Here is a 13144-nt window from a genome sequence, read left to right as displayed (position 1 = left end):
AAATCTGCAAGCACACACACATCAATTTAAAAAGTCTGATTTAAAATACACAAATAGATCACTTTCATAATTCCAAATGGAAGTTGAAGCAGTAGAGCAGACGAATCACACATAAGAATCATAAAACATTCAAAAAGATCGATACGAAATAAGTAATAAAAACATAAATAACTTAAAATCTTAATGTGAAACTGTACCATAGGCTAAATCTATATAGATGTATATAAGATGATGGTAGTGTCTGGTATTATACTGTACACGGTTGGTGCGTGTACAACATATAACACATGCAGCTACGATTAAACTTTCAAAATTAAAATCATTGAACTTTAAAGTCACAACTGATCTCTGTAACTATGAAATAGTATTTGATACATTGACATTATTCAGTGTGTACATAGAATATTTTACCTGTGAACCTATTTACATGCCAGGTTATTTGTATTTACAATACACCCCTTTAATGTTATTCTATACTCTGTAAAATACCTAAAAAAAATTTGGGCGCTGTAGTTTTTAACAAACATTAACAAGAGTGAATTGTGCATGTTTCAGGAACTATTTTCAGCTGCAGATGAATGCACATTTGATGTCCTAGTAGAGTATTTTAGCAGCAGGTGTACGTGGGAACTACGGTGCCCATGTTCATTCAAGATGTCACCCAGTGCTGCAGTGTGGCTCATTAATGCATTTTAAATCGTTTTTGGACAACAATGAAGCTCTGTGGCACACAGGAATAATCTATAACAAGCCTTGGCTGCACAGACAATACTTGTGAGTAGGAAGAAAATCTTTGTTGGTTTTCTTACTCTTTTTATGGGATTTTTAACAGTAAGAACAAAAAGACAGTAAGGAACAGCATTGTTGAAGCCCTCTGCAGCAGCTGTCTGTACGCGGTGTGCAGGGTCTAATGAGATGAGAGGTGTCAGAAAGAAAGAAAAAGAGAGGCAGGCAAGCAAGTAGAGACAGAGAACAGACGGAAGAATCGGAGTGAGGGAGAGTACCTGCATGTTTTTGAACCAGACTGTAGCTGTGAGGTCCCACAGAGTCGGGCCTGCTCACACTGGTATAATGGCTGTGTTTGATGACCTAGAAACATAGACTATCGCAGCACTTATGTAAGACTTAAAAGGACCATTAGAGAAGTTGCATGCACACACTGGTATACACACACATATACACACCCCTACAGTGTCCATTCTTTTTTTTATCTGACATGTTTAATCATGACATGTAGGGTGATTGTCAATTTTCTCTTTTTAAAATAGGCTGGAGATGAAAGCATCACTCATGGACTTTTTGCAAAATCAAAGTGTCCTGCAAATGGGCAAAATCTGTGTTCTGTCTCCGGTAGCAGTCGATGCTAAATCCCAGTTGAGTGAGTGTTGAAATTTAACACTCAAACACACCCTCAGCACGGCACGACTGGGAATCAGCAGAATGTAAATGATTCAACAGCACCTCTGAGTGGCTGAAGGGGCTCGTCTGACATAAACAGTCACTCCAAGACTGAGGAGACACGGTTTCAAATGATTATAACTGTGACTCTGCACTGAGCTGTTATACTGTACATGGTGCTTGTAGAAAACAGACTGGTGATAGTGATTTTCCTTGCAGGGGTTTCTCGCAGCACTGGATAGAAACTTTTTCCACCTCCAGTAGAGACACTTATCAAATGAAACCTTGTAATGGAGCTCAAATTCTGCTACGGTTAATTTTCTAGAGCTGCAGGACGAAGGCGCCAATATGAAGCTATTGCTGCTATTTTTTGGTAGTCCATGTAAGGATGCTTATATTAGGCACCAGATGCCTAAGTGACACGCTGTACGCTGCTGTGACGGGGTGTGTGTTATGCTGTCGTCCTGTTATTTGGATGGGTGGCTGGCTGGACTGCAGCATGTAAGTGGAGTTGTAATTCTGCTCCTTTTCTGCTTGGTCGCTGCATCAGTCATATTGCTTTACACAGTCCTGTAGTCCCATGATCCTTTGGCCCTTTCAAGTTCCTGCAGAGTGTAATTCAGTTTAAGATGTATACACAGTTTAGAGTTTATTGTAGCTAAAATCCCTTTTCTTAGCTCACCAATCAGTGCTTAATAACATTTTCCACCAGTGCTTTCACAGAGCTGACACACAGGGTCACTGCTTATAATGTCATTCAACATGTTATGGGTGCATTAAATGTCCCTTTGTGTCTCAACAGCTCTTCAGGGAAGTCCGAATAATGAAGATACTGAATCATCCAAATATAGGTAAGTTCAAACTGGAACCTGCCGCATCATGATGACAGTAGAGCAGTAACACCAGTATAACTTGCTGCTGGATCTGTCAAAGAAATGATCATGCTTTTTAACACGCTTTTTCCTCTGATTTCCTGAATTCATTGAGACTCAGATATCAGTTTTAATGCAAATAGTCTAACGAGACCAGTGAAGTCAGCTAACACCAATGTAAAACCTGAAGACAAAACATAACTCTTTTATTTTATCCCTGCCTCCCTCTCTTTCCCTTTTTCCAATGTCTCCTGCAGTGAAACTGTTTGAGGTGATTGAGACAGAGAAGACACTTTATTTGGTGATGGAGTATGCCAGTGGTGGTGAGTGAAGCATTAACACATGTCCACTAAATGTGTGACATTTGGTTGACCTTGCGAGCGTATTCCTGCTTGTTATTTCCACATTTGCATAAGCATACAAAGACAGACAAAAAACACTGCCAGTAGTGTATACCGCAAGGTCATGTAAGTTCAAGCTGCCTCTAATGTAATATTCATCACAGAACATCCTGACTTTTACAAATCTATGACTCCTGGCTTGTCACCATCTTAAATACCTAAATGTAAAATAGGCCATTTTGTAGTGGCTTACAGCACAGCGCTCATGAATACATTATTATGTTAACCCAAGTTGTGATAAAGACATTATAAACTCATAAAAGTGTCTTGATTGGTGTATACAAGTCCATTTCTTCTGTCTACTCCAGGAGAGGTATTTGATTATCTAGTGGCTCATGGCAGAATGAAGGAGAAGGAGGCCAGGGCCAAGTTCAGACAGGTGAGTCATCAGTATCGCAGCACTCGCACCTCTGTCGTCACTCCATTACTGTTTTCAGAGGGAAAACTGCATGCACCAAGATCAAGCTTCGTCACCAGCTGCAGAGGAAGGATGGAGCACAGATAGCTTGGTCTGAGAGAACGGGGGTTGAGAACAACTTCCTTATAGATGCTGCTCTGACACCTAGTGGTGCTACAAGAGCAAGAAAACATCTACACCACTTTATGAATTTAATAGCCTCTTTCATGCTTACTAATGCTCTGAAATGAACAGAATTTGTCTCTTTCTCTTAATTTTCTTTTCATTCAATGAGGCATAAGCAAAATGCCTGATAAATTAGTTATTTCATAATTATTCTGTTCATAATTAAAATCCCTCATTTGATGGTTTTAGATGACTCAGAGGAGCTGTGTGTGACACAGTGTGGGCAGTTTGTGTGTCTGTGTGTGCCTGAGTGCAGGCAGGTGGGTGGCATCTGTCAAAGAACAGTGTGTTTTCTGGTTGATTGATACTGTAGCTATTGTGGCATATGTTAAAGTGAAGTGTCCCTGTCAACTGCCATGGCAACAGTATTGACTTGCATAAAAAATGCAGTTCGTAAACTTCAGATAAGTTGCTAGCATGAAAGAACTCTTGTTCGTTTGTTGCCTCACAGTTTGAGATAAACCATGGTAGGGCTGTAACCTCTTACAACAATGCATTGCCTACTATTTTTTTGATATTTTGTGGTTTGTGTTGTGGAGCTGAAACAATTAGTCAGCTAATCACTAATTGGCAATTATCTTTATTATCAATTAATCCTTCATACCAATTTTTCTGCGCAAAATCTCTGGTTTCAGCTTTTCATATGAGAGGTTTTGCTGCTTTTCATTAACAGTGAATTGAATATCTTTGGCTTTTAACTCTTGGTTGGACAAAACAAGCAAATTGAAGACATCACTGTAAAGTTGTGCACTTTTTCACTAATGTAAAAATGTATAGTTATAGCTTATACATTTGTACCTCTGTCTTATTTTCTATTTTTGTGTAAAGAACTATATAACTAATGTTTATAAATAGTTTTCTTTCTTAATCCTTAATATACTTATACTCATGGTTTGTGTTGGTGTTTCAGATTGTGTCTGCAGTGCAGTATTGTCACCAGAGGAGGATAGTACACAGGGATCTAAAGGTGAGGTTCTCTATCTGAGACGCTCTGATATCTGATTTCTCCTAGTATCCATATCTAGGTGGTCTATCTTGAGAAAAACCTTCCATAAACAAATGTTTTGTCTGTGCTGATAACTTGACGATCCACGTGGTGATTTGCTCCGTCTTTCTCCACCTCAGGCAGAGAACCTATTGTTAGACGCTGACATGAACATCAAGATAGCTGACTTTGGCTTCAGCAACGAGTTCACTGTGGGCAGTAAGCTAGACACTTTCTGTGGCTCCCCACCGTATGCTGCTCCAGAACTCTTCCAGGGAAAGAAGTACGATGGACCAGAAGTGGATGTCTGGAGCCTCGGGGTCATTCTCTACACACTGGTCAGCGGATCACTGCCCTTTGACGGACAGAACCTAAAGGTGTGCACTTGTTCTGGTTCTGAGATGTAATACAGGCATGTTTACATGATCAGAAGCTTTAAAAGGTCTTACATAAGTTGTTTATGTTAAACTTTGATACAGTACCTTCTGATTAGCTGTGATTAAAGCTCTTAACACATCATTGCTTTTCACCTCTGGCAAAGACATATTGATAAAGGGCCCAGTATGCCTCAAATGAAATGATTGTCAAATTGTCTAAAGGTACGGTCAAGCTACACTTGTGTCTGGCAAATATTTACACCGTCCTCAGTCTGCTTGATATTTATTTATTTTTATTTGGGTCCTGTTTCAGGGGTTAATTGCAGGCTATTATTGTTGAATGGAAGACTAATGTGATCCGTCCTTATCATTGTCTGAAACCCTCTTTCGAACACACAATCCAACAATAATGACCTCTTAATGCAATAATGTGCCGGGTTTGCAGAGGTGGGGAAGACCGCTGGGTTTGAATTTCTCTCCCAGGCTCTCTTTTTTTTGTTTCTTTCCACAACTAGTGCTGTAATTTTTCATGTGTTCAACCAAGCAGCATCTACACCACAAATGCCGTAGATGCCGCTGGTTTAGATGCTGCACTGACAAATGCCTTTCGGAAGAGACTGTCTGAAGGTGTGCGTCTTTTTCTCCACTGTTCATTGCATCTAATCTCTTTCTATAATGGCAAGGTGTGTGGTTGTTCAGAACAGGTATAAACACTTTTGCCTTTAGGCATATTTGAAGGACACATTGTACACCCTAGCTCATTTATAACACACTGAGACCTTTAATCTGTCTTCAAAACAAAGTATGAAATGATACAGCTGTCACAGGGGATAAAACAATAACAATACACGCATCCATCATAATACATGAATAATATTGTTTTAGTCTGAAATTGTAGACATCAAAGGCCACATTAAAGGAAAATTGCTACATGACATGCTACAGCCTGGTTTCTTATAAGTGAGGTTTTCTAACTGAGTTAGGATGCATCAACCCAAAACTGGGTTACTTGAATAACCAAATTAACAGTGGAATGAGATATTGTAGAGATAAATCCGCCCTGCCTTAATAATTCAGCAGTTTTGAAAAAAGTCCTGAGGCTTTAGTGAACGCAGCAGGTCAAGAGGATATTTATAGCATATTATTATTATGCATATTTATAGCTGAGCTGAGCTGAGTGATCTGTGGTCTTTTTTTAAAGCTGCACTAGTGATATATCAATAATCAGTTGATCTTATGCCTACACATAATGTGAAAGGCATTGCTCATGTTGGTGAACTGACAGAGAATTATCATCCAAATACGCTATTTTCCTAAATTGTACTGAGCTTTTTAGCGTGTTTTGGTTTTATGACCCACAGCCTTTTGTTTTCAGCCATGACATGCAACTGTTTATAGCAAACACGCTCTGCTCAGCCACAAGCTCTGCTAGTGAATATTATGAAGCATTTAGTAGCTAAAGAGTGAGATATTTCCTTCAGGGCTAAATGTAGACCAAAAACAGAGCTAGACAGGAGTGAATATTGAACTTAAATTCACTAGTTGGCCAGAAACATGACTCCAGATGAATGCTAATGTTGCTCTGTATCTGCTGGATGAGTGAGAAGGCAAGTGTTTGCTAACATGTTCGCTGTAACAACTTTATACAGTGATAATGTGTTTACAGCTTGGTCGACTGCCCTCGGATGACCACAATAAAAAAGAATTAACTGCTAATTTCTCATTTTGGTTTCTGTCTGTGGCTTGGTGTGCAGGAGCTGAGGGAGAGGGTCCTGCGGGGAAAGTACCGCATTCCTTTCTACATGTCCACAGACTGTGAAAACCTGCTGAAGAAACTACTCGTGCTCAACCCTGTCAAACGAGGCAGTTTGGAGGTATCACCAGCATTTGCACTGTCGCATCGTCACGCTTATTTGCCCTCCATTCACAAATGTTTCGCACAGCAGCAAGCTTGCAGTGGAGCAGAGACCTAGTCCCAATGATTTAGAGCATGGTTATTGTGCGTCATCTGGAACCACATAATTGTTGCTGCTGTTAATTATGAACCAGCAGAACACTTCAGTTTACAGGCTGTCAGATGGAGATTTGCGAAACATTGTTCCTCTGAGATCAAAGAGTGGTTACATAATTCTTTGATAAAAGCATTCAGAAATAATAAAACTGAACAGAGTTTGTAAGAAATGAAATTAAATAAATCAACATAACACTTATGAACACTAATGTTATCTGGGGTGGTTGGGGCTTGTTTCTCCTTTGCAAACAATATATAGGTGTCAGGTCAGTTCACACACTGTCGAAGGTCGATACCACCCCTGCACTCAGAACCAGGCTGAAGTTCAATAGTAAAGATTTCTCCACCAATAATAACCACTGATCACACTGTTGTTAGGCCACAGCTGAACTTGCAATCAAAGAGATTTCATGAAGAAGTCATCCATTTCTAAACTGTCTGTTAAGTAATTTGCCTGGTGCTTGATTGTCATTTGGTATAATGAATATAACTGACATGAATCACGGTTAATTATCTGTCATTAAAGAAATGACGGTTGAACTAATCGTACGAGACAAATTCTAATGGTCTTGTTTCTTTGTTAGCAAATCATGAAAGACCATTGGATGAATGTGGGTCACGAGGAGGAGGAGCTGAAACCTTACATCGAGCCTGAGGCGGACTTCAGTGATTCATCCAGAATAGGTGTGTCTGACTCTGTGTGTGTGTGTGTGTGTGTGTGTGTGTGTGTGTGTGTGTGTGTGTGTGCGCGCGTGTGCGCAGATGTCACTCTTTACAGTATGTCCATGACTAACGCTGTGATTTATGTTGACATCTGTCCGCCATCAGAGCTCATGGTGACAATGGGTTTCCCTAAAGATGAGATCACAGAGTCTCTACATGCCCAGAAGTATGATGATGTCATGGCCACCTACCTGCTGTTGGGCAGAAAAGCTCCAGAGGTCAGTGTATTTGATTTGCATTGTCTTGACATTGTCATCACCCACAGTTAATGCATTGACCATATGCCTTATCGTGAGCCTTTATATTTCAGTTCGAGGGCAGCGAGCCTCTGACTAACAGCGTCCTGGGCCAGCGACAGCGGCCGACCAGTGACATCAACAACAGCTCCAGCATTTCTCCCGCCCATCCCAAGGTCACGCGCAGCATCTCGGCCAATCAGAAGCAGCGCCGCTACAGTGATCATGGTGGGGATGATGATGGTGGTGGTGGTGGTGTCGTAGAGAAGCCAAGTAAAGTAACCTCGTCCTTCCCAGCTCTGAGAGTGCTGCTGGCTGCGTGTTGTGTAGGGGGAAGTTGCTTTCAGTCACTTGGGATTGAGCAGTGACCAGATCCACTCTGCGGATGTGCCTCTGAGCAAGGCACTAGAGCACTTCTAGCTTCACTGCGGCTTATATATATCTGAATAAAGCTGATTAAGCTTTAGAAAATATTTTCCTCTTGATAATAGTAAACGTAGCAGATAGATTTAATTTTAGATTCAACTGTTATGACATATATCAAACGTAGACTTTTTTTTTTTTTTTTTTTTTTTTTTTTTGCTTAATGTGGTTTAATTTTCATAAATAGTGTATTCGGATGCACAAATCAGTGACTCAACCTGACCACTGCATTGGTTGTGCAGCAGCTTCCTCCTATGTCATGTGGGGCCATTGTGTCTGCCGCCATCTGCTGGCTGGCTGGCTGCTTTCCTGTAGCTCCCTCAGGAACAGCACCTCAAAGCATGAGGAGGGAACAGCTTTGCCTTGTACCTGCTCACCTTGGCTTCTGTAGCTGTACCCTGAAACTAATTGTTGTTGCAGAGTATAATATCTGACAGACTGGATGATGTGTAAATCCTGGCTTCGAGTGGCTTTTCTGGCACCATTGTAACAAAGACACTGTCCTCATCTGTTTTTTTTTTTGTCTGAAAAACCTCCAGCGTCGGAGCTGTAGAAGTATGGATGTGCTCGATGGAATGTATGTAAATCTGTTCCCATATGTGTGTCTCTCCTAGTGGGTCCGTCTGTGCCGCCGGCAGTATCGTACACGAAGCGCGGCCAGGCCCTGAGTGTGGAAAGTGACCACAGGGAGGAGTGGGATGGAGCACGCCGGCTGGAGCTCAACACTTCGAAAGGAGACGTTCCCGCTTCACCACTGGGTGTGCAGGAGAGGAAGAAAACTACAAGTGCTGTGGGGGTGAGAAAGACAGATACACATGGACGAATAGGTGTGGGTGGGTCCGACGACAGAGAGAATTCATATTGAAGAAAAAGACGTTACAGCTTCACATTTTTTTGCTGCTGCTTCTTCTTTACAAATTTTGTGCTAGTACTTAAGGGATCCTATTTCACTAATGGTTCATTTAAAATCTAAAACATGTCTTTTGGTGTCTCTCTTCACAAATAGACCAATGGATCAATGACTCGCAGGAACACATACGTGTGTGAACGTTCCTCCACTGACCGCTATTCAGCTATTCCCAATGGCAAAGACAGCAGGTAAACACAAACATATTCACACTAAACTACAGGGTGATATTACACATGTTCTCACAGGTAATGTATCTTCTAATTCTAATCTAATTCTAATCTAATGATCTTCTATTTCTAAACTAATTGTATATTTCATAGTATGTTTTAGTGAAAAGGTTTTCATCCCCACATGCTAATACTCTCTGCCCTCTGTCCCCAGTCTAACTGAGGTGTCAGGTAGCACCCCATCGACTGCAATGAGCTCCACACGACCTCGTCACACCAAGTCCATGTCTTCGTCAGGGCACCCTTCAAAAAGCACACTGCCCCCCATCGACGACAACACAGAGCTTAAAGCCAGGTGAGCAGCCTGATGCTGAACCCATCATCTATAATAAAGGGCGATCACGTGTAAAAGTGTAAAAGTCTACTTGTGGCAAAGATGTTGATACTAACAGTATAATTTACCTTTCGATTACCTGTGTTTATTTCGCAGCTCCTCTCCGCGGGGTCCCTCCACCTCTCCGTCTGCACACAGTATTAGTACCCCAGAGAAGAACCGCTTCCCTCGTGGTACCACCAGTCGCAGCACCTTCCACGGAGCTCAGCTCAGAGACCGCCGCAGTGCTACCTACAATGGCCCCCCAGCCTCACCCACTCTGTCCCACGATACGGGGGCTCTCGCTCAGCAACGCAGGGGCACCTCCACTGGGATCATCGGCAAGATCACCTCCAAATTTGTCCGCAGGTGAGTGAGGACAAACGACTTCACCGATGATACACAAGGTTGTAGTGAACTGTTCTCGCACCAGACAGTTCAGGTATCCATGCTCCCTGTGACATGGTGAAGTAGCAAACTTTTGGTTGAGAGTGTCAAGTCTTCTTTTCTCAAAAACCACAGGAATAAAAAGTAAAGAAAAAGTGTACTACTTTATACTCCCCGAGGGACTAAGGTCCCAGTATTTATGAGATTGTTAAAGGGATGGTTTAGTTTACCACTCGGTCAGGCAAACTCATGGATGCTGTTTTATGCCTCTGAAAAGGTATGTTAGATGGTGATATTAGTAACCGATCCTTAATTACTAATCACACTAAATATTTGTAGGATCAGGGACTAAAATTCAAAGAAGGAAAATGCCAGTTTAGAATCAGATTTAGTCATTTCCATAATATATGCCCAGCATGGACTTCTTCGCAAATGGATGATGCAGATTTTTCCTGTATTTCATCTGCTTTCATTGTTCAAAAAATGACTTTATAGTAAACTTTATAGCCATTTTCTCTTTACATGCACCCACAATATGAGTCGTAATATGCTTGATGTCTGATACTCAACATGTTTGCTTATGTATTTGAAACAGTCAGAAATATGTCAGAAAGATATCCAGTAACTGAGCTAAGCTACGTTGAGATATTCTATTTACCTTCAAAGTGCACAGGGAGACATAAAGTCATCATCCATGGATTGTCCGTCTCTGGTTAAGCTTAAAAAATAGTAAAATTCGCCAAAACCTAACTAAAGTGATTTAAATGTGTTCAGATTATTTGATGTCAACTTTTTCAGCAGTGAAAACAGAAAGCATCACATCCTCTACCAGCTTCTTGAAAACAGATATGCTCTTGTTCCCTGTCCTTAGAGCTTAGTACACATGCACACTGTTACCCTTTCCTGTCAAAATGACAAGCAAAGGATAGAACCTCCTCATCCGTACACCAGTTAGCCCCCAGTGTCACCTTCACGCTGGCCCATCTGGTAGAGGCTCACAGCTTTCTCTCCTTTTCTCTCCGCATAGAGCTCTGTCTTTCAGGTCAACCCGGAGGTAGGAGAACACAACGCTTGCTGCACCTGTCCCCACTCCCGTCTAAAAAAAACAAAAAAAAGAACAGAAAACTCTGTGCCCACTACGACCCATGTTTCCTTAACCCCCTTACGTACTTGCCCACCACACCACATCCTTGCTTACTGACACCCTTGTTATGCCGTGTATTTCCTTCCCTTGTGTCCACTGCCTCGAGAACAAACCTTACGACTCACCAGCTTCTCCTGTACTAAGCCACAATATCTGCTTCTCAAGTCGCTGGCTTTCCTCTCCTTACTCTCCCCCGTCCTCATGCTGCGCTGTAAGAGAAAATATCAGGCAAATTACAAAGATTTAGAACCACTTTTTACGCTCCTTAGAGATCAATGGGGATTAAGGAAAGGGAGCGTACAGTAGATGGTAGGATGCATTTGGTTATTGTGAAGGTGCCACGGTACTTACGTGCCTCAAAAAGTCACAGTCACCTCATTGTGTGCTGAACCCTGATACCCAGGAGTGTGGATTCTTTCCTGGCATGATGCCTGACACCCCTCTCTGTGTCCAGCGATGATGATGGTGGTGTTGGTAGTGGGTTGTGGGGAACACCTGTTGACATCAGCTCGTGGGAATAACAGTGTATTCCTGGTTTATTTCAGGGTGCCTAGTGAGGGAGAGGCCAGTGCCAGGACAGAAACACCAAGGTGAGAATTTGACTGAGATGTAGATTTCACAGAGAGCCTGTAACCAACCTTTGCCTCCTTCAACATGTCTCTGTCTTTCCCTCTCTGTGCTCTCTCTCTCTCTTTCTGTCTTCTTCTTATATTGCTGTAGGAGTGCGTCCGGTGATACTAAAGAGGACGGCGGCCGGGACTCCAAGCCTCGCTCGCTGCGCTTCACCTGGAGCATGAAGACCACCTCCTCCATGGAGCCCGCTGAGATGATGAGGGAGATCCGAAAGGTTCTGGACGCCAACAGCTGCGATTACGAGCAGCGAGAACGCTTCCTGCTTTTCTGTGTCCACGGCGATGCTCGCCAGGACAACCTAGTCCAATGGGAGATGGAGGTGTGCAAGCTGCCCCGCCTTTCACTCAACGGCGTGCGCTTCAAGAGGATATCGGGCACGTCCATCGCCTTTAAGAATATCGCCTGCAAAATTGCCAATGAGCTCAAACTGTGACAGCAGATCCCGGTCAGTCTCTGGTGAGCTCTGGTTACGGTCTCATCTCATCACTGGATTAGTGTTGACTAACAGGACAAAATTCAGCACTGAAGGTCCTCACCATGCAGAATCAGGGTGGACTCGGCTGGTAACGTGCAATACTGGCCACGAATGTACTGTACAGGGTAGTGGATCAGAGAGATCTCGCAAGGTTTAACCTCTGTGACGGAGAGATAGCAAAAACAGCTAACCCCCCCCCACCCTCCCCAACCCTTTTTTTTTTCTTCCGTCCGGCTCTCTGTCTCTTCATCAGCCCGCTGCTCCTCGTCATAGGACACATTCATGTAACACATGCAGTATGCAACTGAAGATGACCATCCTGCAATAATGTTTTCAATCTCTTTTTCTAAATGCCTACTACAAGATCTACTGTCCTCGCTGAATAACCATTAAAATTACTGAAAGCTAAAATAGCCGCTTTTCCACCTGTGTTAAGTCAGTATATAGATCAGGCTGGAGTCCATACTAAAACTATGTAAAAAGAGAATTGTACTGTATGCATAACATCTGCAGGTACTGTATTGTATATTGATTTTGAGTTCTGTACAGAATTTTATTGTCAATACTGTCTTTTTTCATGGAGTTTGAGTTCTTTCCTAATATAATTGATGTCTCTTAGAGCATTATCCTTTCAGTCTGTGAGTCGGTTTTTTTTATTCTTTTTTTTTTTTAAGAGCCACCATATGAAAATAGTGTTTTTAATTTTATTTAAAGAGCACTAAATTATTTTGTGGAATATTAAGGGATGTGTTCCCTTGCCTTTATGTTATATTTTATTTGCCTACAGAAAAAAAACACTAAGTTGCACCACATAGACTTAGTAGTAACTTCAGTTAAAACTGAAAATGTGTTCACTTTATTTTCTCTCAGCAGCAGGTAGGTGACTCAGACGTCCCGCTGCTATTGCACAAGTTTTCCAGGGTGATGTGTATGAACATGAGAGTATGCATCTGTATTTCTTTCATGTTAGTTTGGTTAGTCCTCAATTATTTAAAAAAAAACAAAAAAAAAAAACAAAAAAAAAAAAAGCAGGGTTTAAATTGGTT

At 41.9% G+C, this 13144-nt stretch overlaps 1 protein-coding gene across 2 annotated transcripts in view; it reads left to right on the top strand.

Moving 5' to 3' along the window:
- LOC139622874 (serine/threonine-protein kinase MARK1-like) overlaps positions 1–13126 on the top strand; it is a 28394-nt gene extending 15268 nt beyond the window's left edge. The window contains exons 4-18 of one of the 2 annotated variants that reach the window (XM_071480550.1): positions 2201–2249; positions 2528–2593; positions 2980–3050; positions 4165–4221; positions 4380–4616; positions 6371–6490; positions 7212–7311; positions 7456–7568; positions 7661–7814; positions 8624–8805; positions 9016–9107; positions 9301–9441; positions 9577–9828; positions 11536–11580; positions 11711–13126. In XM_071480550.1, coding sequence (XP_071336651.1) covers positions 2201–2249; positions 2528–2593; positions 2980–3050; positions 4165–4221; positions 4380–4616; positions 6371–6490; positions 7212–7311; positions 7456–7568; positions 7661–7814; positions 8624–8805; positions 9016–9107; positions 9301–9441; positions 9577–9828; positions 11536–11580; positions 11711–12056 — 2025 coding nt within the window. In that variant the 3' untranslated portion in view covers positions 12057–13126. Of the gene's footprint in view, positions 1–2200; positions 2250–2527; positions 2594–2979; positions 3051–4164; positions 4222–4379; positions 4617–6370; positions 6491–7211; positions 7312–7455; positions 7569–7660; positions 7860–8623; positions 8806–9015; positions 9108–9300; positions 9442–9576; positions 9829–11535; positions 11581–11710 lie in introns of both variants that reach the window. The other variant, XM_071480549.1, reaches the window with a different exon arrangement.
- Positions 13127–13144: the final 18 nt, after the last annotated feature.

This window comes from Trachinotus anak, unplaced genomic scaffold (genome assembly GCF_046630095.1).
Source record: "Trachinotus anak isolate AG129_WGS33_773 ecotype Australia unplaced genomic scaffold, CSIRO_AGI_Tana_v1 ptg000007l, whole genome shotgun sequence".
NCBI lineage: Eukaryota > Metazoa > Chordata > Actinopteri > Carangiformes > Carangidae > Trachinotus > Trachinotus anak.
The sequence above is the reverse complement of the archived record's forward strand: the minus strand, read 5'-3'. Positions and strand labels throughout refer to the sequence as shown.